This window comes from Coregonus clupeaformis, chromosome 11 (genome assembly GCF_020615455.1).
Source record: "Coregonus clupeaformis isolate EN_2021a chromosome 11, ASM2061545v1, whole genome shotgun sequence".
Taxonomy (NCBI): Eukaryota; Metazoa; Chordata; class Actinopteri; order Salmoniformes; family Salmonidae; genus Coregonus; species Coregonus clupeaformis.
This window is the reverse complement of record NC_059202.1, coordinates 28,733,547-28,759,483: the sequence shown is the minus strand read 5'-3', so window position 1 is coordinate 28,759,483 and position 25,937 is coordinate 28,733,547. Positions and strand designations below refer to the sequence as shown.

General features: G+C 44.0%; 2 protein-coding genes across 3 annotated transcripts in view; both read left to right on the top strand.

The window, feature by feature from the left end:
- The window catches only part of LOC121537619 (sushi, nidogen and EGF-like domain-containing protein 1), a 101,058-nt gene extending 90,213 nt beyond the window's left edge, over nt 1-10,845 (top strand). Inside the window, exons 19-33 of the mRNA XM_041845203.2 lie at nt 140-253; nt 501-617; nt 831-925; nt 1,271-1,481; nt 2,200-2,383; nt 2,745-2,857; nt 4,142-4,420; nt 4,969-5,116; nt 5,592-5,674; nt 5,941-6,045; nt 7,204-7,320; nt 9,242-9,329; nt 9,641-9,723; nt 9,821-9,848; nt 9,965-10,845. Coding sequence (XP_041701137.2) covers nt 140-253; nt 501-617; nt 831-925; nt 1,271-1,481; nt 2,200-2,383; nt 2,745-2,857; nt 4,142-4,420; nt 4,969-5,116; nt 5,592-5,674; nt 5,941-6,045; nt 7,204-7,320; nt 9,242-9,329; nt 9,641-9,723; nt 9,821-9,846 — 1,763 coding nt within the window. The 3' untranslated portion in view covers nt 9,847-9,848; nt 9,965-10,845. The remainder of the gene's footprint in view (nt 1-139; nt 254-500; nt 618-830; nt 926-1,270; nt 1,482-2,199; nt 2,384-2,744; nt 2,858-4,141; nt 4,421-4,968; nt 5,117-5,591; nt 5,675-5,940; nt 6,046-7,203; nt 7,321-9,241; nt 9,330-9,640; nt 9,724-9,820; nt 9,849-9,964) is intronic.
- An 8,003-nt stretch (nt 10,846-18,848) lies between these two features.
- Nucleotides 18,849-25,937, top strand: part of LOC121537621 (tyrosine-protein kinase RYK) — a 146,339-nt gene continuing 139,250 nt past the window's right edge. For both annotated transcript variants that reach the window (XM_041845206.2, XM_041845205.2), the window contains exon 1: nt 18,849-19,564. In XM_041845206.2, coding sequence (XP_041701140.1) covers nt 19,339-19,564 — 226 coding nt within the window. In that variant the 5' untranslated portion in view covers nt 18,849-19,338. The remainder of the gene's footprint in view (nt 19,565-25,937) is intronic.

The window sequence follows — 25,937 nt, the reverse complement described above, 5'->3', positions numbered from 1 at the left end:
CTCAGTTAACCCCACTCTTTTTGTATCGTCAATATGGCGTCGACACAGAGTGAACATTAGAGGCCTACTGATAGGTCAGCTGTAACCCAGCTTGACTGGTTCTACGTCTGACTTTGTGAGTGTGTTGTTGTGTCTCCAGAGCAGGACAGGTGTGAGTCCAGCCCCTGTCTGAACGGCGCTGTGTGTCGAGGCTACAGGAAGAACCATCTGTGTGTCTGTAAAGAAGGCTTCTTTGGGGACCACTGCCACTCATGTGAGTAGACCTGAGCTAAACCTTCTCCGGGAGTGTTGCACTCGTAGTCTACGTCATGGATTTTAAAGGACTGGTGTGAGGAATATGATGGAAACTCTCGCTAGCCATGCTAGGGGGGTGAACGAGTGCACATTTCGGGAGAAAGGAATGAAAACTGGGACGCCACAACCCCCACTGCCTCATCAGTCTGTTGTGATGAACGGAACAGAGCACGTCATGGTGAAAGTGGGCCTTTGTCTCCCCCTAGTGGAGAATCCCTGTGTACTGCAGCCTTGTGGCAACAGAGGTCTTTGCCATAGCAACAGGAGAGGGAACTACACTTGCGCTTGCAGAGTGGGACACACAGGCAAGGACTGTGAGAGAGGTGAGAGTCAATCACATTCAATTCTATTAGCTATCTTTCCGTGGTATGATTCAAGAATCCCATCAATTTAACTTTGAATCAATGAATCTATCGATGAATCAATCAATCACTAATTGAATCCCTATACACCAATAACCATGTTTATATACTTTTTGGCTGAGCTACAGTAAGTTGTGGTGTTAATAACCAGCTCTTTTTAAACACTGTTCCCAGACCTGTTGCCTCCCTCTGGTCTGCATGTATTACGGGTGGAGGAGGATGAAGTGAAGCTGCGCTGGGACCTGCCGGACCCCTCCTCTCGGAGCCTGGTCAGTTTTATTTCAAGATATTTTCTATTATCCTCTGTTTAACCAGGAAGTCCCATTGAGGTCCAAATACCTCTTTCACAAGGGAGACCTGGCCAAGGAGGACAGCTCAACAATAAACACGTAGATGGTTGGTTCAACAGTACCGGGCATTCACAGCACAGCAAACAACATGTAGCCATCCATACCTGAAACAGTTGTACAGCTCCCGCAGCAAGTCTGTATATACATCCCAAATGGAAACCCTATTCCCAATATTGAGCTGTGGGCTCTGGCCAATGGTAGTGCACTATATAGGGAATAGGGTAATATTTGGGACGCAGTCTATAACCTTCAACACCTGTATAGTTCAGTGGCTTTGCTGTGACCTACGCCCCTCTGGGTCTCCCGGGCCGTGGTAGTGGGACCAGGAAGATTGACTTCCTGGATAAGAAGCAGTCCACCTATCAGCTGCAGGGCCTGGTGCCTGGCCTGCTCTACAACATCTCAACCTTCTCTGTGAAACGAAACACCGACAGCAACGACATCAGCCAGCCAGCCGTCGCACTCATACGCACCCGTGAGTGACACAGCGCACGCTTCAAATGATGTCGTGGTGACGTGTAAGAATAAGGCTGTTTACACAGGCAGCCCAATTCTGATATTGTTTCCACTAATTGTTATTTTCGACCACGTCGGATCTTATTCAGCGCTGATCTGATTGGTCAAAAGACCAATTAGTGAAAATAATATCAGAATTGGTCTGCCTGTGTAAACACACCCTATCTGTTCTATTTGATATCTGTGTAACTTACCAAAGTGTGTGTGTGTGTGTGTGTGTGTGTGTGATACGATTGACGTGTGTTTGTGTGTGTGTGTGTGTGTGTGTGTGTGTGTGTGTATGTGTGTGTGTGTGTGTGTGTGTGTGTGTGTACCTCTGTGTATCCTTAAGTGTCTTTGTATCCAAGACCTTTCAAATTTTTTTATCTGTCTTAATGTAATGTGATTTGTGGATTCAAATAAAGTATTTAAAATGTGTGTGTGTGTATGTGTGTGCCCGCGTGTGTCTGTGTGTGTGTGTGTGTGTGTGTGTGTGTCTGTGTGTGTGTGTGTGTGTATGTGTGCGCCCGCGTGTGAATGCGTGTGTGTGTGTGTGTGTGTGTGTGTGTGTGTGTGAATGCGTGTGTCTGTGTCGTGTGTGTGTGTGTGTGTGTCTGTGTGTGTGCGTGTGCATGCATCTGTGTGACTGCGTGCGTTTGTTAATTGACCTTCTGCGTGTCTCCCTCTCTGTGTGGCAGGGCCGCGGCGAGTGGATCAGCTGCAGGTTGTCAACGTATCTTCCTCCCAGGTTTGGCTACGGTGGCTGGTGCAGGCTGCTCATCACGCAGCTGTCAGCCAGGTGCGCCTCTCCCTGGTCCCCTCAGACGGGAGTGGAGCTCGCACCGCCCTGCTCAACACCAGCACCATGGAGTACGCCTTCAGGTATGGAACCCAGGACTCCCTTGAAAAAACAGTGACAATTGTTACTGAGTGATATGAACTGTACGAAATGAATCAAATGAGGTCAGGCTTTGCTTTACTCAACCACTATCAGTATGTCCTGAGGGCGCCAGCCTGCAATACCAATGATGACCACTTGATGGCACTGTATACCTGTTGGTGTCAAAGTCAGAGCTGCATTGCATGACCCGTTTCCTCCAGCCATGTCTTTAGTTCCAATGCTGATAAACCCCCCCACGGACCACAGTAGAATAGAACAAGCTTTTGGGTCATTTTTGCATGAGTGGAATATCTGTCTGTGTGTGTTTGAGTGTCTGCATTTCTGTGTTTCTCCCCTCTACAGCTCTCTGCTCCCTGGTCAGATGTACACAGTGGATGTTCTAACTCAGAGCGGGATCAGACCAGACGAGTTACCCTCCACCAGTCACTCTGCTGGGCCGCTGCAAGTCTGGACCCGTATGTCATCACGTCTCATACATCAATCAATCAATCAAATGTTATTTTATGAAGCCCTTTTTACGTCAGCAGTTTTGTCACAAAGTGCTTTAACAGACGCCCAGTCTAAAACACCAAATAGCAAGCAATGCAGAGGCAGAAGCTCAATGAACCTCAAGAATTCACTATGCATTTCGTTAAGCGTCTGTAAACATCCCCGTCCTCACATAGATAGTCTTGTCCACCAAACGGGTCAATTAACCTGGAGACCAGACACTTAAAATGACCACTCAAATTAGAAAATGTGATCAAGATCAACTGTCAGACTTGTATCATTGCATGCACAGAGAGATAAACTGCCATAGGCTGTACAGATGGTTAAATTGCTATAGTCTGTACAGAGAGTTAAACCGCTATAGTCTGTATAGAGAGTTAAACTGCTATAGTCTGTACAGAGAGTTAAACTGCTATAGTCTGTATAGAGTTAAACCGCTATAGTCTGTACAGAGAGTTAAACTGCTATAGTCTGTATAGAGTTAAACTGCTATAGTCTGTACAGAGAGTTAAACCGCTATAGTCTGTACAGAGAGTTAAACTGCTATTGTCTGTATAGAGAGTTAATCTGCTATAGTCTGTATAGAGAGTTAAACTGCTATAGTCTGTACAGAGAGTTAAACCGCTATAGTCTGTATAGAGAGTTAAACTGCTATAGTCTGTATAGAGAGTTAAACTGCTATAGTCTGTATAGAGAGTTAAACTGCTATAGTCTGTATAGAGAGTTAAACTGCTATAGTCTGTATAGAGAGTTAAACCGCTATAGTCTGTATAGAGAGTTAAACCGCTATAGTCTGTATAGAGAGTTAATCTGCTATAGTCTGTATAGAGAGTTAAACTGCTATAGTCTGTATAGAGAGTTAAACTGCTATAGTCTGTATAGAGAGTTAATCTGCTATAGTCTGTATAGAGAGTTAATCTGCTATAGTCTGTATAGAGAGTTAAACTGCTATAGTCTGTATAGAGAGTTAAACTGCTATAGTCTGTATAGAGAGTTAATCTGCTATAGTCTGTATGTATATTCGCTCCCTTTGCTAGTTAGAAATGCATCCCATGTTTATTGTGAGTTTCTCCTATCCTGAATTTATCCTATCCTGAAAACTTTGACCATCTCAAGTCAAAGGATAACTGCTCAATTAAGAACATGTGATAAGAAAACTATGGTTATAGAGTACAATTGTGTACTCTACTCTTTTCCCTGTCTGTTATGGCTATCTTGATGACATTGACCCCCCCTACCCCTCCCCATAGGGCCCCTCCCCCCTCAGAACCTGTCTTTGGCACATGTGACCTCCAACTCTGCCCAGGTGACGTGGGACCGCCACCCCAGGAACCTGCCGGATGGCTTCGTGGTCAACGTGACGCGAGGCTTGAGCACCCGGAGTCGCTTCCTACCCAATGGGAAGTTAGAGACGTATACCCTGAGAGAGCTTTCCCCGGGGCAGCACTACCACCTAGCCCTCGTGGCTGTTAGGAAGACAGGACAGGAACAGATCCACAGTGTACCACAACACCTGGCCTTCACCACATGTGAGTGCTCTGTTCCCACCCCGTACCATGAGCCTCTGCTATAACATGCCCGTTCAATAGGACCACACTGAGATTTCAAATTGTTACGCTCTGGGGACGTGTGCTTAGTGCCCACACACCAGAATCAGATAGGAACCAACTAAAAACTTGTACAATCTGGGACTATCTTTTTGGCTGCTTCAGTCCTCTAGACAGAAAGCCCTCCGAGCCTGGTTCCTCTCTAGGTCTCTTCCTAGGTTCCTGCCTTGTAGGGAGTTTTTCCGAGCCACTGTGCCTTTGCATTGCTTGCTCTGTGGGATTTTAGGCTGGGTATCTGTAAAGCACTTTGTGACAACTGCTGATAAAAAGGGCTTTATGAAATACATTCGATTGATTGATTGCTCTACCACTACTTGTATGAAATGCTTATATTCGTGATCGTGGTCGTGATCAATCAACTTTAACTTTACCTTGGGCTCTCACAAATAACAACAACTGTAATCTCTCTCTCTCTCTCTCTCTCTCTCTCTCTCTCTCTCACTCTTTGTGTATTTTCTCTGGATCACCAGTACCGATGGAGGAGCGATGGGGAGGGAGGACGAGGGAGAGAACGTCTGTCGTGGGCCAGGGAACCCCTGTGAGTCGTACGCTAGCCCCGTCTGAACCCCAGGACCTGGGGGTGGCTGCAGAGAGAGAGCACTCTGAAGAGATGCCCAGGTGAGAGAGAGAGAGAGAGAGAGAGAGAGAGAGAGAGAGAGAGAGAGAGAGAGAGAGAGAGAGAGAGAGAGAGAGAGAGAGAGAGAGAGAGAGAGAGAGAGAGAGAGAGAGAGAGAGAGAGAGAGAGAGAGAGAGAGAGAGAGAGAGAGAGAGAGAGACAGGACCTGGGTGTGGCTGCAGAGAGAGAGAGCACTAAAGAGATGCCCAGGTAGGCTACAAACAAGCATTGGGATGGTTTTATAGGGGACTGGGTAAACGTTTTTAAAGCCCTGTACTGCAGTGTTGGTTTTTCTGTCAAACTATGACAAGGAATAAGACACTAGAGGGCAGTGTTGCATACGTATTGCATATATATATTGGAATGCTGAGTTGAAACCTGCCTATTTAGTGCTAAGGAGACAATTCAAGGTTAGTTATCTAAGGCTCTATTTGTCCGTCTCTGTAAAAGTGTTTACCATAATTTGTTATCTTCCAGATACACAGAGCTGATTGATGGAAGGGGGAGGATAACCGCTAAGTTCACCAACCTGCCCAGAAAGGCCATCAGACACCGCACTAGTAAGTACTGTCATAACCCTCATATAACCAGGTATAACCAGCCAGGTGTCACTAGTAAGTACTGTCATAACCCTCATATAACCAGGTATAACCAGCCAGGTGTCACTAGTAAGTACTGGTGGAAAGATGCCAACTGCAGCAACACATAGCATCTTTAAGTGCTGAGCTTCAGCATGATGTGGTACATGTTAACATTCATTTAGACCAGTAGTACATTTGTACTGTATGCTGGTATGGATCAATCCCTCTTTGATTCTGCCTTGCAGAACCCGAACCTCCTATTCAGAGGATGGAGGAGACAACCAATAAGATCAGCCTTGCACTAGAGATCCAGATGAAGGAAGAAGAGGAGGGATCCAGAAGAAAACCTGGTAGGTATTCTGGTGGTCTAGTCCCTGGTATGTATTCTGGTGGTCTAGTCCCTGGTATGTATTCTGGTGGTCTAATCCCTGGTAGGTATTGCAGTGAATTCGGGGATAGCCCCGAACGGTACTCAAAAGCGGGTCCTGCGACTGTCAACCCCACAGTTTAGCCGCCCAGCAAGAGATCTGAACCTCTTGACAAGATCGCTAGGTGTTGTTGTTGGTCGCTACAGTATAATCTGTAATGCAGGACAGAGTTATAGTGTAGTGGGATCCCAGATATGGCACCCTCTCCTCTGTAACTGGTTCCATATGAAAATAACAACATTCCTTACATCTCCCAGCACCAGTCAGTTTTAATGGGAGGTCTGCCACATGGAAGCTATGTTAATCTATGCTAATCTCCTCCTATAGGCTGCGCTCAATAGAAACAGCATGTTCATTATTATGTCTCTAGATACAGCAGTGGACCGTTTATCTTATGGCCACAGGACTGTAGCTGGCAGAGAGGAGGATGGAGAGAATGTTAACCCAGCTTTACAATAGAAGTGTATTACAGAGAAAATGTCCACTGAAAGGGAGAAGAGAAGGATTGCTGGGCAGAAAGAGTGGAAAAGAGGGATGAGACTGAGAGGGGAGAGAGAGAGGGGGGGGAGGGAGAGAGAGCGATAGGGGGAGAGGGAGGAGAGAGAGAGAGAGAGAGAGAGAGAGAGAGAGAGAGAGAGAGAGAGAGGGGAGAGAGAGAGAGAGAGAGAGAGAGAGAGAGAGAGAGAGAGAGAGAGAGAGAGAGAGAGAGAGGAGAGAGAGAGGGAGGGAGGGAGGAGAGAGAGAGAGGAGATAGAGAGGGAGAGAGAGAGAGAGGAGAGAGAGAGGGAGAGAAGATAGAGAGGGAGGTGAGAGAGAGAGAGAGAGAGAGAGAGAGAGAGAGAGAGAGAGAGAGAGAGAGGGGGATAGGGACTATTTGGGTCGTAGATCAGTAGGTATTTGGGTCGTAGATCAGTAGGTATTTGGGTCGTAGATCAGTAGGTATTTGGGTCGTAGATCAGTAGGTATTTGGGTCGTAGATCAGTAGGTAGTAGTAGGTCAGCCGTAGTGAAACCTGAGCTGGTGGTTTGTCTGCTGGGCTCCGCTTAACTCGGGGTCCTGACAGCAGCTGCTGTGTTTCAGAGTCGTCCCGGGACTGCCGGAGTCTGCCCTGCCTGAACGGGGGTACGTGTGCGAAGGGGAGCGACTCCTACATCTGCGACTGCGCAGCCGGGTTCAAGGGCAGGCAGTGTGAGCTGTGTGAGTTTATGCCTTCTGTCTTAGTAATAATAATAATAATAAGCCATTTAGCAGACGCTTTTATCCAAAGCGACTTACAGTCATGCGTGCATAAATTTTTGTGTATGGGTGGTCCCGGGGATCGAACCCACTACCTTGGTGTTACAAGCGCCGTGCTCTACCAGCTGAGCTACAGAGGACCACACTTGGTCTCCACCCACCCACCCCACCCCACCCCACCCCACCACACCACACCACACCACACCACACCACACCACACCACACACCCCATCACACCACCCACCCACCACACCACACATTGACATAGGAGTGCCATACACGCTTAGACATTTTTTTGCTACCTAAAAGAGTTCTTCAGCTGTCCCCATAGGAGAACCCTTTGAATAACCTTTGTTGGTTTCAGGTAGAACCCTTCTGGTTCCAAGTATAACCGTTTTGGGTTTCATGTAGCTCAGTTGGTAGAGCATGGCGGTTGCAACTCCAGGGTTGTGGGTTCGATTCCCACGGGGGACCAGTACAGAAGAAAGTATGAAAAATGTATGCACTCACTACTGTAAGTCGCTCTGGATAAGAGTGTACGCTAAATGACTAAAAATGTAAAATGTTTTTCTTTTTAAAAAGTAGAACCCTTTCCACAGAGAGTTCTACATGGAACCCAAAATGGTTCTACCTGGAACCAAAAAGGGTTATCCTATGGGGACAGCCGAAGAACGCTTTTGGAACCCTTTTATTCTAGTGTAGCATAGAACAACTGCATTTTCTCTCAGATCAGCTGTCTTGGGCTGGCAAAGGAAATAGATTCAAATTTGTCTTCCTCATAGGAGGAAATCATGTCACAGCACCATAACTACACAGCAACATCCTCACATAGAAAATAGAACTTTGCAAGTTACAACATAACTATAACATAACCAATCAGGTACAAAGCACTTCAGACAAAATAGGTTATGTTATACAAACCTATCCTTTGGTTTGAACTTGTCCAATCATGTTCACCAGTAACGCAAGGTGTTATGCTGCAGCCCAGTATGAGATGACACACACAACACACTTCTCTTTTTAATAGAGTACCACAGTATGAGTCATAATACCCATAAAACCTAGCGGTCAAACATGGAAATGGTTCCAATCCTTTTTTCACCATTTGTTTTTTCCCATAGGGGATTTTAGAAACACTTAAAATAAGGGCTGTTTTTCGTGTAGGCTTTCCCCGGTGTGATGTTTTGATACCCGTGTAAATCTCTCTCAGACAAGGTGACTTTTGCCGATATATTTACCTTATATCGTGGGTATTATGACACATCCACTGTGGAGCTCTATGCTGTACATGTCCTCATCCAAACACGCTCAGTCAGACTGTTTAAACATTCCTTTCCTAAAACCATCAATCACCAGGGAGGAGTGCCAAATCTCACCCTCCCTTTCTCTCCTCTCTCGCTCTCCTTCTCAGACCAAATCCCCGTCTCTCTCCCTCTCTCTTGCACCTTTTCTCTCCCTCTCCCTCAGAACAAATCCCCTTCTCCCGCTCTGCACCTTCTCTCTCTCTCTCTCTCTCTCTCTTCCTCAGACCAAATCCCTCTCTCTCTATCTCTGCACCTTCCCTCTCTCTCTCTCTCTCTCTCTCTCTCTCTCTCTCCGTCTCTCTTCCTCAGACCAGATCCCTCTCTCCCTATCTCTGCACCTTCTCTCTCTCTCCCTCTCTTCCTCCCTCTCTCTATCTTTCTGTTCACACCAAATCCCTCCCTCCCTATCTCTCTCTCTCCCTTCCTCCTTGCCTCTCCTCCTCAGTCCCTCATATCATATTTAACAGCCTTGCAAACGGCCTCTTCCTCCAGAACCTCTCCCTCAGAAGAACCCTCTCAGTGCTTTAACACGCGTCTGTGTTTATCTTTTGTCCTGCTGCGACCATGTCTGTCTGCAGTCTGCCAGCGAGTGCCCCACCCGTGTACCCGCCTCTACTCTGAAACAAAGAGTGTGCCCGTCTGGGTGGGCGAAGTCTGGCATTACCTGTGAGTGTCAAACAGTGGACATAGACCTCCACTGCACGTTTATTCCTGTCAGAATTGATTTCATATAGACTGTAAACCTCTTTATATGCTGAAGTCTTCCCTGATTTGAGCCCAGTAAGGGACAGGGTCCCTAGGGAAGGAAGCGATACTCTAAGCACACTGACACCTGTTACATATAGTAGTAGTTGAACTTTATTCATTTCAAGAATGTAAATTGGTTCATCCCCACAAGAAGCATGTTGAATAATCTGTATCTATATGTACTGTGTATGTTTAGTAGATAAGCTATTTTTTTCCATTGTGCTCCCCAGGTATAAAAGGACCTATAAAGTGCAGCAGGATGTTTGCTATCGAGAGATCTGTGAACCACCGCTGCTTCCCAAGAAAAGCCCCAGTGAGTTTGATTGAACAGTTCAGTTCCGAAGGAAGTCATTCTTGGCAAATACAATCATATTCTTGTTTTCACATCTCATTATTCCCTGTTTGGACAGACAGAAGAACTAACAGACAACATTAATGGTTGGTACACTGACATTACAAAGATCTATCTATTGAAATATATTGATTAAATGTAAAAACGTAATAAAATGTGCTTTGGCTTCAGTTAAACTAACATGGCTCTTCTCTACTTTCAGAAAGCTAATCTTGGATGACCCATGTTGCCCAGAGATTGGCCTGTTGGATGACCCATGTTGCCCAGAGATTGGCCTGTTGGATGACCCATGTTGCCCAGAGATTGGCCTGTTGGATGACCCATGTTGCCCAGAGATTGGCCTGTTGGATGACCCATGTTGCCCAGAAATTGGCCTGTTGGATGACCCATGTTGCCCAGAGGTTGGCCTGTTGGATGACCCATGTTGCCCAGAGGTTGGCCTGTTGGATGACCCATGTTGCCCAGAGGTTGGCCTGTTGGATGACCCATGTTGCCCAGTGGTTGGCCTGTTGGATGACCCATGTTGCCCAGAGACTGACCTGTTGTAGAACCAGCTTGAATGAGGATTTGGAGGAAGCTAACAACTGGAACATTATTGACCCCTCACAACAATCAATGAGATTTGGTCCCAGAATCATCAATAATTTCTAACTATTCCATGTCATATTTTTTACTGAATTTTCACTCATGATGGATGACAAATGTAAATGTCCCATATGTACCATAAATGTACCATAAACAGTCCACGCCAATGGAAAATCAAAACATTAAACATACCTCACGTCTCACATGTTGGCAGTTTTAGTCCCTCAGCTCAGGGAAATGTGTATATTGTCTGCTTCATCATAAGCAACCCTATTTAAAATCTGTATCGATTGATTTAACATTGTCTCACAATGCCCAACAAATGTAACTGTTTTACCTCTTAGCCAAAAAAACATGTTCAGCAATCAGTACTGGAAAATAAGTGCCTGTCTTTAAGTCTTTAAACTCTAAACCAACATCACTGCTAGCTATCGTGTATATAGTGTTTATAGGCTGTTTTGTAGGTTCATATTTTAATAATTAAAATGTTTAAATGTTTATTTTCGTGTCATGTTTTATTTCATATTTATTTCAAATGTCATTGTGCAGGAATGTCTTAACGCTTCAGTATGTTTCTTTTGTGCAAGTGCCTTGCAAAAGTATTCATCCCCCTTGGCGTTTTTCCTATTTTGTTGCATTACAATCTGTAATTTAAATTGATTTTTATTTGGATTTCATGTAATGGACATACACAAAATAGTCCAAATTGGTGAAATGAAATGAAAAAAATAACTTGTTTCAAAAAATCTAGAAAATTAATAACGGAAAAGTGGTGCGTGCATATGTATTCACCCCCTTTGCTATGAAGCCCCTAAATAAGATGTGGTGCAACCAATTACCTTCAGAAGTCAAATAATTAGTTAAATAAAGTCCACCTGTGTGCAATCTAAGTGTCACATGAACTGTCACATGATCTCAGTATATATCCACCTGTTCTGAAAGGCCCCAGAGTCTGCAACACCACTAAGCAAGGGGCACCACCAAGCAAGCAGCACCATGAAGACAAAGGAGCTCTCCAAACAGGTCAGGGACAAAGTTGTGGAGAAGTACAGATCAGGGTTGGGTTATAAAAAAATATCAGAAACTTTGAACATCCCACAGAGCACCGTTAAATCCATTATTAAAAAATGGAAAGAATATGGCACCACAACAAACCTGCCAAGAGGGGGCCGCCCACCAAAACTCACGGACCAGGCAAGGAGGGCATTAATCAGAGAGGCAACAAAGAGACCAAAGATAACCCTGAAGGAGCTGGAAAGCTCCATAGCGGAGATTGGAGTATTTGTCCATAGGACCACGTTAAGCCATACACTCCACAGAGCTGGGGTTTACGGAAGAGTGGCCAGAGAAAAGCCATTGCTTAAAGAAAAAAATAAGCAAACACGTTTGGTGTTTGCCAAAAGGCATGTGGGAGACTCCCCAAACATACAGTGAGGGAAAAAAGTATTTGATCCCCAGCTGATTTTGTACGTTTGCCCACTGACAAAGACATGATCAGTCTATAATTTTAATGGTATGTTTATTTGAACAGTGAGAGACAGAATAACAACAACAAAATCCAGAAAAACGCTGGTAAAATGTTATAAATTGATTTGCATTTTAATGAGGGAAATAAGTATTTGACCCCTCTGCAAAACATTACTTAGTACTTGGTGGCAAAACCCTTGTTGGCAATCACGGAGGTCAGATGTTTCTTGTACTTGGCCACCAGGTTTGCACACATCTCAGGAGGGATTTTGTCCCACTCCTCTTTGCAGATCTTCTTCAAGTCATTAAGGTTTCGAGCCTGACGTTTGGCAACTGGAACCTTCAGCTCCCTCCACAGATTTTCTATGGGATTAAGGTCTGGAGACTGGCTAGGCCACTCCAGGACCTTAATGTGCTTCTTCATGAGCCACTCCTTTGTTGCCTTGGCCGTGTGTTTTGGGTCATTGTCATGCTGGAATACCCATCCACGACCCATTTTCAATGCCCTGGCTGAGGGAAGGAGGTTCTCACCCAAGATTTGACGGTACATGGCGCCATCCATCGTCCCTTTGATGCGGTGAAGTTGTCCTGTCCCCTTAGCAGAAAAACACCCCCAAAACATAATGTTTCCACCTCCATGTTTGATGGTGGGGATGGTGTTCTTGGGGTCATAGGCAGCATTCCTCCTCCTCCAAACACGGCGAGTTGAGTTGATGCCAAATAACTCGATTTTGGTCTCATCATTCAGATGTTCATTGGCAAACTTCAGACAGGCCTGTATATGTGCTTTCTTGAGCAGGGGGGCCTTGCGGGCGCTGCAGGATTTCAGTCCTTCACGGCGTAGTGTGTTACCAATTGTTTTCTTGGTGACTATGGTCCCAGCTGCCTTGAGATCATTGACAAGATCCTCCCGTGTAGTTCTGGGCTGATTCCTCACCGTTCTCATGATCATTGCAACTCCACGAGGTGAGATCTTGCATGGAGCCCCAGGCCGAGGGAGATTGACAGTTCTTTTGTGTTTCTTCCATTTGCGAATAATCACACCAACTATTGTCACCTTCTCACCAAGCTGCTTGGCGATGGTCTTGTAGCCCATTCCAGCCTTGTGTAGGTCTACAATCTTGTCCCTGACATCCTTGGAGAGCTCTTAGGTCTTGGCCATGGTAGAGAGTTTGGAATCTGATTGTTTGATTGCTTCTGTGGACAGGTGCCTTTTATACAGGTAACTAGCTGAGATTTAGAAGCACTCCCTTTAAGAGTGTGCTCCTAATCTCAGCTCGTTACCTGTATAAAAGACACCTGGGAGCCAGAAATCTTTTTGATTGAGAGGGGGTCAAATGCATATTTCCCTCATTAAAATGCAAATCAATTTATAACATTTTTGACATGCGTTTTTCTGGATTTTTTAGTTGTTATTCTGTCTCTCACTGTTCAAATATACCTACCATTAAAATTATAGACTGATCATTTCTTTGTCAGTGGGCAAACGTACAAAATCAGCAGGGGATCAAATACGTTTTTCCCTCACTGTATGGAAGAAGGTACTCTGGTCAGATGAGACTAAAATTGAGCTTTTTGGCCATCAAAGAAAATGCTATGTCTGGCGCAAACCCAACACCTCTCATCACCCCGAGCATGGTGGTGGCAGCATCATGCTGTGGGGATGTTTTTCATCGGCAGGGACTGGGAAACTGGTCAGAATTGAAGGAATGATGGATGACGCTAAATACAGGGAAACTCTTGAGGAAAACCTGTTTCAGTCTTCCTGAGATTTCAGACTGGGACGGAGGTTCACCTCCAGCAGGACAATGACCCTAAGCATACTGCTAAAGCAACACTCAAGTGGTTTAAGGGGAAACATTTAAATGTCTTGGAATGGCCTAGTCAAAGCCCAGACCTCAATCCAATTGAGAATCTGTGGTATGACTTAAAGATTGCTGTACACCAGCGGAACCCATCCAACTTGAAGGAGCTGGAGCAGTTTTGTCTTGAAGAATGGGCAAAAATCCCAGTGACTAGATGTGCCAAGCTTATAGAGACATACCCCAAGAGACTTGCAGCTGTAATTGCTGCAAAAGGTGGCTCTACAAAGTATTGACTTTGGGGAGGTGAATAGTTATGCACGCTCAAGTTCTGTTTTTTTGTCTTATTTCTTGTTTGTTTCACAATAAAAAATATTTCGCATCTTCAAAGTGGTAGGCATGTTGTGTAAATCAAATGATACAACCCCCCCCAAAATCCATTTTAATTCCAGGTTGTAAGGCAAAAAAATAGGAAAAATGCCAAGGGGGGGTGAATACTTTCGCAAGCCACTGTATAACAGACACCTATTGGAAGGTAGTGCCTCTATTTGAAGATAGTATGAGTTCTCTGCATGTATTGCAGTCGCCCACCACAAGGTATCTATGTCTATATTCTATCAATGTGATATTTTTGTGGATATGCATTGATTGATTCAAATCAAATCAAATGTAATTTATCACATGCACCGAATACAACTGGTGTAGACTTTACAGTGAAATGCTTGCTTACGAACATTTCCCAATGATGCAGAGTTTAAAAACAATAATAATTGTAAAAAAATAGTAACTAACACAAGAGGAAAAAAATAAAATACAGAAGAATGGAGCTTTATACAGGGAGTACCAGATCAATGTGGAGCTATATACAGGAAGTACCAGATCAATGTGGAGCTATATACAGGGAGTACCAGTACCAGATCAATGTGGAGCTATATACAGGGAGTACCAGTACCAGATCAATGTGGAGCTATATACAGGGAGTACCAGTACCAGATCAATGTGGAGCTATATACAGGGAGTACCAGTACCAGATCAATGTGGAGCTATATACAGGGAGTACCTGTACCAGATCAATGTGGAGCTATATACAGGGAGTACCAGTACCAGATCAATGTGGAGCTATATACAGGGAGTACCAGTACCAGATCAATGTGGAGCTATATACAGGGAGTACCAGTACCAGATCAATGTGGAGCTATATACAGGGAGTACCAGTACCAGATCAATGTGGAGCTATATACAGGGAGTACCAGTACCAGATCAATGTGGAGCTATATACAGGGAGTACCAGTACCAGATCAATGTGGAGCTATATACAGGGAGTACCAGTACCAGATCAATGTGGAGCTATATACAGGGAGTACCAGTACCAGATCAATGTGGAGCTATATACAGGAAGTACCAGATCAATGTGGAGCTATATACAGGGAGTACCAGTACCAGATCAATGTGGAGCTATATACAGGGAGTACCAGTACCAGATCAATGTGGAGCTATATACAGGGAGTACCAGTACCAGATCAATGTGGAGCTATATACAGGGAGTACCAGTACCAGATCAATGTGGAGCTATATACAGGGAGTACCAGTACCAGATCAATGTGGAGCTATATACAGGGAGTACCAGTACCAGATCAATGTGGAGCTATATACAGGGAGTACCAGTACCAGATCAATGTGGAGCTATATACAGGGAGTACCAGTACCAGATCAATGTGGAGCTATATACAGGGAGTACCAGTACCAGATCAATGTGGAGCTATATACAGGGAGTACCAGTACCAGATCAATGTGGAGCTATATACAGGGAGTACCAGTACCAGATCAATGTGGAGCTATATACAGGGAGTACCAGTACCAGATCAATGTGGAGCTATATACAGGGAGTTCCAGTATCATATCAATGTGCAGAGGTACGGGGTATTGGAGGTAGATATGTAGATGAAGGCAGGGTAAAGTGACTAGGCATCAGGATAGATAATAATAAGGTATTGGAGGTAGATATGTACATGAAGGCAGGGTAAAGTGACTAGGCATCAGGATAGATAATAATAAGGTATTGGAGGTAGATATGTACATGAAGGCAGGGTAAAGTGACTAGGCATCAGGATAGATAATAATAAGGTATTGGAGGTAGATATGTACATGAAGGCAGGGTAAAGTGACTAGGCATCAGGATAGATAATAATAAGGTATTGGAGGTAGATATGTAGATGAAGGCAGGGTAAAGTGACTAGGCATCAGGATAGATAATAATAAGGTATTGGAGGTAGATATGTAGATGAAGGCAGGGTAAAGTGACTAGGCATCAGGATAGATAATAATAAGGTATTGGAGGTAGATATGTAGATGAAGGCAGGGTAAAGTTACTAGGCATCAGGATAGATAATAATAAGGTATTTGAGGTAGATATGTACATGAAAGCAGGGTAAAGTGACTAGGCATCAGGATAGATAATAATAAGGTATTGGAGGTAGATATGTACATGAAGGCAGGGTAAAGTGACTAGGCATCAGGATAGATAATAATAAGGTATTTGAGGTAGATATGTAGATGAAGGCAGGGTAAAGTGACTAGGCATCAGGATAGATAATAATAAGGTATTGGAGGTAGATATGTAGATGAAGGCAGGGTAAAGTGACTAGGCATCAGGATAGATAATAATAAGGTATTGGAGGTAGATATGTAGATGAAGGCAGTGTAAAGTTACTAGGCATCAGGATAGATAATAATAAGGTATTGGAGGTAGATATGTAGATGAAGGCAGGGTAAAGTTACTAGGCATCAGGATAGATAATAATAAGGTATTTGAGGTAGATATGTAGATGAAGGCAGGGTAAAGTGACTAGGCATCAGGATAGATAATATAATAAGGTATTTGAGGTAGATATGGACATGAAGGCAGGGTAAAGTGACTAGGCATCAGGATAGATAATAATAAGGTATTTGAGGTAGATATGGACATGAAGGCAGGGTAAAGTGACTAGGCATCAGGATAGATAATAATAAGGTATTTGAGGTAGATATGTACATGAAGGCAGGGTAAAGTGACTAGGCATCAGGATAGATAATAATAAGGTATTTGAGGTAGACATGTACATGAAGGCAGGGTAAAGTGACTAGGCATCAGGATAGATAATAATAAGGTATTTGAGGTAGATATGGACATGAAGGCAGGGTAAAGTGACTAGGCATCAGGATAGATAATAATAAGGTATTTGAGGTAGATATGTACATGAAGGCAGGGTAAAGTGACTAGGCATCAGGATAGATAATAATAAGGTATTGGAGGTAGATATGTACATGAAGGCAGGGTAAAGTGACTAGGCATCAGGATAGATAATAATAAGGTATTTGAGGTAGATATGTACATGAAGGCAGGGTAAAGTGACTAGGCATCAGGATAGATAATAATAAGGTATTTGAGGTAGATATGGACATGAAGGCAGGGTAAAGTGACTAGGCATCAGGATAGATAATAATAAGGTATTGGAGGTAGATATGTACATGAAGGCAGGGTAAAGTGACTAGGCATCAGGATAGATAATAATAAGGTATTTGAGGTAGATATGGACATGAAGGCAGGGTAAAGTGACTAGGCATCAGGATAGATAATAATAAGGTATTTGAGGTAGATATATACATGAAGGCAGGGTAAAGTGACTAGGCATCAGGATAGATAATAATAAGGTATTTGAGGTAGATATGTACATGAAGGCAGGGTAAAGTTACTAGGCATCAGGATAGATAATAATAAGGTATTTGAGGTAGATATGGACATGAAGGCAGGGTAAAGTGACTAGGCATCAGGATAGATAATAATAAGGTATTTGAGGTAGATATGTACATGAAGGCAGGGTAAAGTGACTAGGCATCAGGATAGATAATAATAAGGTATTTGAGGTAGATATGGACATGAAGGCAGGGTAAAGTGACTAGGCATCAGGATAGATAATAATACGGTATTTGAGGTAGATATGTTCATGAAGGCAGGGTAAAGTGACTAGGCATCAGGATAGATAATAATAAGGTATTTGAGGTAGATATGTACATGAAGGCAGGGTAAAGTGACTAGGCATCAGGATAGATAATAATAAGGTATTTGAGGTAGATATGTACATGAAGGCAGGGTAAAGTGACTAGGCATCAGGATAGATAATAATAAGGTATTTGAGGTAGATATGTAGATGAAGGCAGGGTAAAGTGACTAGGCATCAGAATAGATAATAATAAGAGTAAAATAAAGAACAGAGTAGCAGAAGCAAATTATGGTAGAAGGTGTCTCAGAGCCTGTTGGTCTGACAGCCAATGCTCCAGTACCGTTTGCCGGATGGTAGCAGCGTGAATAGTCTATGGCTTGAGTGGCTGGAGTCTTTGGCAATTTTTCGGGCCTTCCTCTGACACCACCTGATATAGAGGTCCTGGATGGCAGGGAGCTCGGCCCTAGTCATGTACTGGGCTGTCCACACCACCCTCTGTAGCGCTTTGCAGTCAAGGGTGGTGAAATTGCCATACCAAGCGGGGATGCAGCCAATCAAGATGCTCTCGATGGTGCAGCTGTATAACTTTTTGAAAATCTCAGAGCCTCCTGAAGGCGAAGAGGCGCTGCCGTGCCCTCTTCACGACTGTGCGAGTGTGTGTGGACCATGTTAGGTCCTTAGTGATGTGGACGCCAAAGAACTTGAAGCTCTCGACCCGCTCCACAACAGCCCTGTCAATGTGGATGGGGGTGCGCTCCCCCCTCTTTCTCCTGATTCAAGTTCTAGTCTAAGCTCAATTGTGGCTGTGCTGCAATTGGACTGTTGAAATAGGAAAACAGTTAAAACAGGCCTACATTTTTCCATTAGAGGGCCAAGCAACATTTGAATCAATCACACACCTATAATGTTAACTGCAGTGTTTGGTTGATGAGAATCGATTGGGTTATTCAACAAAACTATTTTTTATGTGTCGTTTTACAAAGTAGACTGTAAATTACCATTCATCTGCATGCTCTAAAGCAGGGTTCTTCAATTCTGGTCCTGGAGGGCCGAAACACCTCTGTTTTTTATTTCTACCTGGTATTTAATTGCACTCACCTGGTGTCCCAGGTCTGAATTAGCCCCTGATTAGAAGGAGATAATGAAAAACAGAGGTGTCTCGGCCCTCCAGGACCGGAATTGAAGAACCCTGCTCTAAAGGATCCATTCAATTCCCCGACATGTTAAGAGGAGCGCTTCCCCGAGCCTGCATCCTGTCATCACCGCGCACCCTTGTCGCCCCCCTCGGCCACTCCCTCCACTGAAAGCTGAGATTGGAAGGGGACGGTACAAGAAGGACCATGAAAGGAGAAACCTGGATGTTATTTTCGCGGAAAATCTTAAGGGGTTCTCACATTAAACAGATCTAAGTAGGATAATATACCCAAAGGATAGCGAATCCAGAATTGTGTCCAAACCTTCGCAATTGTGACAACAACAAAAAAAAACGCTTAAGCGCGGTCCGAGTTAGCACAGTCTGTCCGAAGTTAGCTAGCTTGTTCGGCTAATCAGTTAGCTAACGGTAGCTAGCTTGCTAACTCACAAGAACCACGAAAAACCGGGAGAAACAGCGGTTGAACACGAAGTAGTAATGTTGCCTTTAAGAATTAAACTGAACTACGGATGATAAATAAATCGAGGATTTGGAAACAAGGCGGGGATTCAACTTTCGAAGAAGCGGCAACAACTACAAGACAACGGCGATGTTGGGGAAGCGGGGACTGGTTCGCCTCTGTGGCAGCCCGTCGGTGTGTCGAGGATGGCCACACTCGGTTCAGTGGATCCTCGGAGGTTTCTTTTTCCTGCTGTTGCTGGAAGGGACCTTCTGCCTCACCAACCCCAGCACCAGCAGTGCCCCTGCTCCGGGCATCGACATTCGCCCCAGTGTCAACGTCTACATGAGCGAGGAGGAGGTCAAGAAGCTGTTGGGTAAGAACCAGGGGCATCGTCCATTAAAATACCTAGTCGGCTACCTGTGAGCTAATCACTACTATTTACCACAGTGTTGTGAGGGGCTCATTCCTTGGCTAGCCAGCTGACGTTAGCTGCCAGCAAACTCCAAAAACAACAACTTTCCTAGTTAGTTAGTTAGCTACACCGGCTGGGTTGCTCGCTACTACCTATCTTGTAGAGTATTCAGGTTAGTCCAAGGGAATATGGGCCGCTGAGAAGGTGGTCTTTTCAAGACGCCTCATAGTTTCTGGGAATATGAATGTAGCTAAACTCTCTGGGAGACCAAAAGTGCTAAAAAGTTACCAACATCAAGCAGATGCACCCCAACAGGTTAGCCACGTCTTGTGCTTGCAAAGTTAAAGTTGACCCATTAACAGAAGTAGTAAGCCATTGTGAGTAACATGTAGTTTTGGTTATAGGCTACACAACACGTTCTTTACCGATTCACCCATAAGGAATTGATGCCTTGTGCAAAATATGTAAAGTGTGGCTAGTGAGTGAACATTAGTAACATGGGAAAAGGTTGAAATGAGAGATGCAGTATTTTTCAGATCCAAACCCATGTCTTTTAGGAACTAATTATGCTAATAGGAAACATATGAAATTAGGACATGGACCACATTTGTATTGAAGGAATAGTCAGACTGCTGCAACATGCATCATATTCTTTAGAATACATAAGGGCCATACATAAGGGCCATACATAAGGGCCATACATAAGGGCCATACATAAGGGCCATACATAAGGGCCATACATAAGGGCCATACATAAGGGCCATACATAAGGGCCATACGAACTGTAGGCCTATTTCATACATGGGGTCTTCTTGCCTGGGACTGTGCTTTGCATTTCTCTTTCAGGGTTGTTTTACGAAGCCTGGTCCCAGATCTGTTTTGTGCTTTTGCTAGTCACTCTTCTCCTAGTCACTCATTGTCAAACCAACCATGTAAGCATGATAGCACAGACAGACTGGCACTCCTATTGTTGTGACTGTGTGAGTTGTTTAACCTCTTAAGGATCGGACACTTTTTTTCCATTTTCGCCTAAAATGACATACCCAAATCTAACTGCCTGTAGCTCAGGACCCGACGCAAGGATATGCATATTCTTGATACCATTTGAAAGGAAACACTTTGAAGTTTGTGGAAATGTGAAATTAATGTAGGAGAATATAACACATTAGATCTGGTAAAAGATAATACAAACAAAAAAACATGCGTTTTCTATTTATTTAAGTTTTTGTTCCATCTTTGAAATGCAAGAGAAAGGCCACAATATAATATTGCAGTTTAGGCGCAATTTAGATTTTGGCCACTAGATGGCAGCAGTGTGTGTGCAAAGTTTCAGATTGATCCAGAGAAGCATTGCAGTACTGGACAATTTTGTATCAAGTCTGCCCAAATGTGCCGATCAATTGGTCAATTGATACATTTTCAAGTACATAACTATAGAGAACATACAAAAATGATATGATAAAATATGATAACACAAAATGTAAGTTTATACAAAATGTACGTTTTCCCAGGAATGTCATACATGATGGATCATTAGCTTATACACTAACTTTCACACATCTAGATGGCCGGGCGGGGTGGGTGTGGAGCCAGAGACAGCAAGGGTTCAAACTGTAGAACCCAGTTCCTACATTTGAATATAAAAATGGGATTTTATCAAACAAAACTATGCTACATTTTATCTCTGGGACCCTTAGGATGACAAATCAGAGCAAGATTACTGAATGTAGGTACATTATTTACCTTCAGAATTTAATATGGGGTTTGTTAGCGCCTAGAGCATCTTGCACACGCTTTTTCAGTTTTCCCCAAATGTTCTATCGGATTGAGGTCAGGGCTTTGTGATGGCCACTCCAATACTTTGACTTTGTTGTCCTTAAGCCAGTTTGCCACAACTTTGGAAGTATGCTTTGGGTCATTGTCCATTTGGAAGACCCATTTGCGACCAAGCTTTAACTTCCTGACTGAGGTCTTGAGATGTTGCTTCAATATATCCACATAATTTTCCTTCCTCATGATGCCATCTATTTTGTGAAGTGCACCAGTCCCTCCTGCAGCAAAGCACCCCCACAGCATGATGCTGCCACCCCTATGCTTCACGGTTGGGGTGGTGTTCTTCGGCTTGCAAGTTACCCTCTTTTTACTCCAAACATAACGATGGTCATTATGGCCAAACATTCCTATTTTTGTTTAATCAAACCAGAGGACATTTCTCCAAAAAGTACGATCTTTGTCCCCATGTGCAGATGCAAACCGTAGTCTGGCTTTTTTATGGCGGTTTTGGAGCAGTGGCTTCTTCTTTGCTGAGTGGCCTTTCAGGTTATGTCGATATAGGACTCGTTTACTGTGGATATAGATACTTTTGTACCTGTTTCCTCCAGCATCTTCACATTTGATATTTTAGTCATTTAGCAGACGCTCTTATCCAGAGCGACTTACAGTTAGTGAGTGCATACATTTTCATACTGTCACAAGGTCCTTTGCTGTTCTGGGATTGATTTGCACTTTTCGCACCAAAGTACGTTCATCTCTAGGAGACAGAACGCGTCTCCTTCCTGAGCGGTATGACGGCTGCGTGGTCCCATGGTGTTTATACTTGCGTACTATTGTTTGTACAGATGAACGTGGTACCTTCAGGCATTTGGAAATTGCTCCCAAGGATGAACCAGACTTGTGGAGGGCTACAATTTTTTTTCTGAGGTCTTGGCTGATTTCTTTTGATTTTCCGATGTCAAGCAAAGAGGCACTGAGTTTGAAGGTAGGCCTTGAAATACATCCACAGGTACACCTCCAATTGACTCAAATTATGTCAATTAGCCTATCAGAAGCTTCTAAAGCCATGACATCATTTTCTGGAATTTTCCAAGCTGTTTAAAAGGCACTGTCAACTTAGTGTATGTAAACTTCTGACCCACTGGAATTGTGATACAGTGAATTATAAGTGAAATAATCTGTCTGTAAACAATTGTTGGAAAAATGACTAGTGTCATGCACAAAGTAGATGTCCTAACCGACTTGCCAAACTATAGTTTTAACAAGAAATGTTATGGAGTGGTTGAAAAACGAGTTTTAATGACGCCAACCTAAGTGTATGTAAACTTCCGACTTCAACTGTACGCCATTATACTGCTCTCTGGGTTCATATATATATATAGATATATATATATATATATATATATACATACTGCTCAAAAAATAAATAAAGGGAACACTCAAATAACACATCCTAGATCTGAATGAATGAAATAATCTCATGAATAATAATCCCCTACCACCCATCCCCTAATTGGAGTAAACTAATGAAAAACAACACTTAGGCCTCTACTCCCAGTTTATGCATACTATATACATTTTACGGACACAATCTTTTTTACAATAGTTTTATTTTGTTAGTTTTTTGTCCTGACCTTCATCTACCCTCAACCTCTATTTCTGATGTCCATCCAGTTTGATTTCTATTTGCCATATATTTTTAACTGTGCTGTTTCACAAAAGTTCTGTACCTATATAGTTATGATGTTATTAGTCCCACCCTTCAGCTCCGTTCAACCCCTCCCATCTATCTCTTAACACCATCCATATTGGATTTCTATTTGCCATAGGTTTTTCAACTGTGCTGTGATGTTTCACAAAAGTTCTGAACCTTTCTATTCTCATAGTTTCTACAGATAATTTTTTTTTGCAAAAAGTATTATTATATTATTGATCGATTTAACTATAACTTTTCAGATCACCCAGTAGTGCTATCTGCAGAGTTAGCTCCAGGTAAATGTTTCAATTCTTCAGCCATTGCTGGATCTGTGACCAAACACAAGCTAAATGGACAGTACCAAAATAAATGATCTAATGACTCTGTCTCTTCGCAGCAAAATCTGCAGAGCTGGGAAGGTTGTATTCCCCATATATACACTGCTCAAAAAAATTAAGGGAACACTAAAATAACACATCCTAGATCTGAATTAATGAAATAATCTTATTAAATACTTTTTTCTTTACATAGTTGAATGTGCTGACAACAAAATCACACAAAAATTATCAATGGAAATCAAATGTATCAACCCATGGAGGTCTGGATTTGGAGTTACCCTCAAAATTAAAGTGGAAAACCACACTACAGGCTGATCCAACTTTAATGTAATGTCCTTAAAACAAGTCAAAAAGAGGCTCAGTAGTGTGTGTGGCCTCCACGTGCCTGTATGACCTCCCTACAACGCCTGGGCATGCTCCTGATGAGGTGGCGGATGGTCTCCTGAGGGATCTCCTCCCAGACCTGGACAAAAGCATCCGCCAACTCCTGGACAGTCTGTGGTGCAACGTGGCGTTGGTGGATGGAGCGAGACATGATGTCCCAGATGTGCTCAATTGGATTCAGGTCTGGGGAACGGGCGGGCCAGTCCATAGCATCAATGCCTTCCTCTTGCAGGAACTGCTGACACACTCCAGCCACATGAGGTCTAGCATTGTCTTGCATTAGGAGGAACCCAGGGCCAACCACACCAGCATATAGTCTCACAAGGGGTCTGAGGATCTCATCTCGGTACCTAATGGCAGTCAGGCTACCTCTGGCGAGCACATGGAGGGCTGTGCGGCCCCCCAAAGAAATGCCACCCCACACCATGACTGACCCACCGCCAAACCGGTCATGCTGGAGGATGTTGCAGGCAGCAGAACATTCTCCACGGCGTCTCCAGACTCTGTCACGTCTGTCACATATGCTCAGTGTGAACCTGCTTTCATCTGTGAAGAGCACAGGGCGCCAGTGGCAAATTTGCCAATCTTGGTGTTCTCTGGCAAATGCCAAACGTCCTGCCCGGTGTTGGGCTGTAAGCACAACCCCCACCTGTGGACATCGGGCCCTCATACCACCCTCATGGAGTCTTTTTCTGACCGTTTGAGCAGACACATGCACATTTGTGGCCTGCTGGAGGTCATTTTGCAGGGCTCTGGCAGTGCTCCTCCTGCTCCTCCTTGCACAAAAGCGGAGGTAGCAGTCCTGCTGCTGGGTTGTTGCCCTCCTACGGCCTCCTCCACATCTCCTGATGTACTGGCCTGTCTCCTGGTAGCGCCTCCATGCTCTGGACACTACGCTGACAGACACAGCAAACCTTCTTGCCACAGCTCGCATTGATGTGCCATCCTGGATGAGCTGCACTACCTGAGCCACTTGTGTGGGTTGTAGACTCCGTCTCATGCTACCACTAGAGTGAAAGCACCGCCAGCATTCAAAAGTGACCAAAACATCAGCCAGGAAGCATAGGAACTGAGAAGTGGTCTGTGGTCACCACCTGCAAAACCAGTCCTTTATTGGGGGTGTCTTGCTAATTGCCTATAATTTCCACCTGTTGTCTATTCCATTTGCACAACAGCATGTGAAATGTATTGTCAATCAGTGTTGCTTCCTAAGTGGACAGTTTGATTTCACAGAAGTGTGATTGACTTGGAGTTACATTATGTTGTTTAAGTGTTCCCTTTATTTTTTTGAGCTGTGTGTGTGTGTGTGTATATATATATATATATATATATATATATATATATATATATGCCATTTAGCAGATGCTTTTATCCAAAGCGACCCACAGTGACGCGTGCATACATTTTATGTACAGGTGATCCCGGGAATCGAACCCACTACCCTGGCGTTACAAGCACCATGCTCTTCCCAACTGAGCTACGGAGCACCAGGTGTACTGTTGTAATGTCATGCTGTCTGTGGCTTGGTTTACTTGTGTTCTCTTCATTTACTCCTGGCGCAAAAATTCAAGCAGCTCGGCTTTGTTTGATGGCTTGTGACCATCCATCTTCCTCTTGATCACATTCCAGAAGTTTTCAATGGGGTTCAGGTCTGGAGATTGGGCTGGCCATCACAGGGTCTTGATCTGGTGGTCCTCCATCCACACCTTGATTGACCTTGCTGTGTGGCGTGGTGCATTGTCCTGCTGGAAAAACCAATCCTCAGAGTTGGGGAACAATGTCAGAGCAAAAGAAAGCAAGTTTTCTTCCAGGACAACCTTGTACGTGGCTTGATTCATGCGTCCTTCACAAAGACAAATCTGCCCGATTCCAGCCTTGGTGAAGCACCCCCACATCATCACCGATCCTCCACCAAATTTCACTGTGGGTGCGAGACACTGTGGCTTGTAGGCCTCTCCAGGTCTCCGTCTAACCATTAGACGAGCCAGGTGTTGGGCAGAGCTGAAAATTGGACTCATCAGAAAAGATGACCTTACTCCAGTCCTCTACGGTCCAATCCTTATGGTATTTTGCAAACCTCAGCCTGGCTCTTCTTTGCTTCTCACTGATGAAGGGCTTTTTTCTAGCTTTGCACGACTTCAGC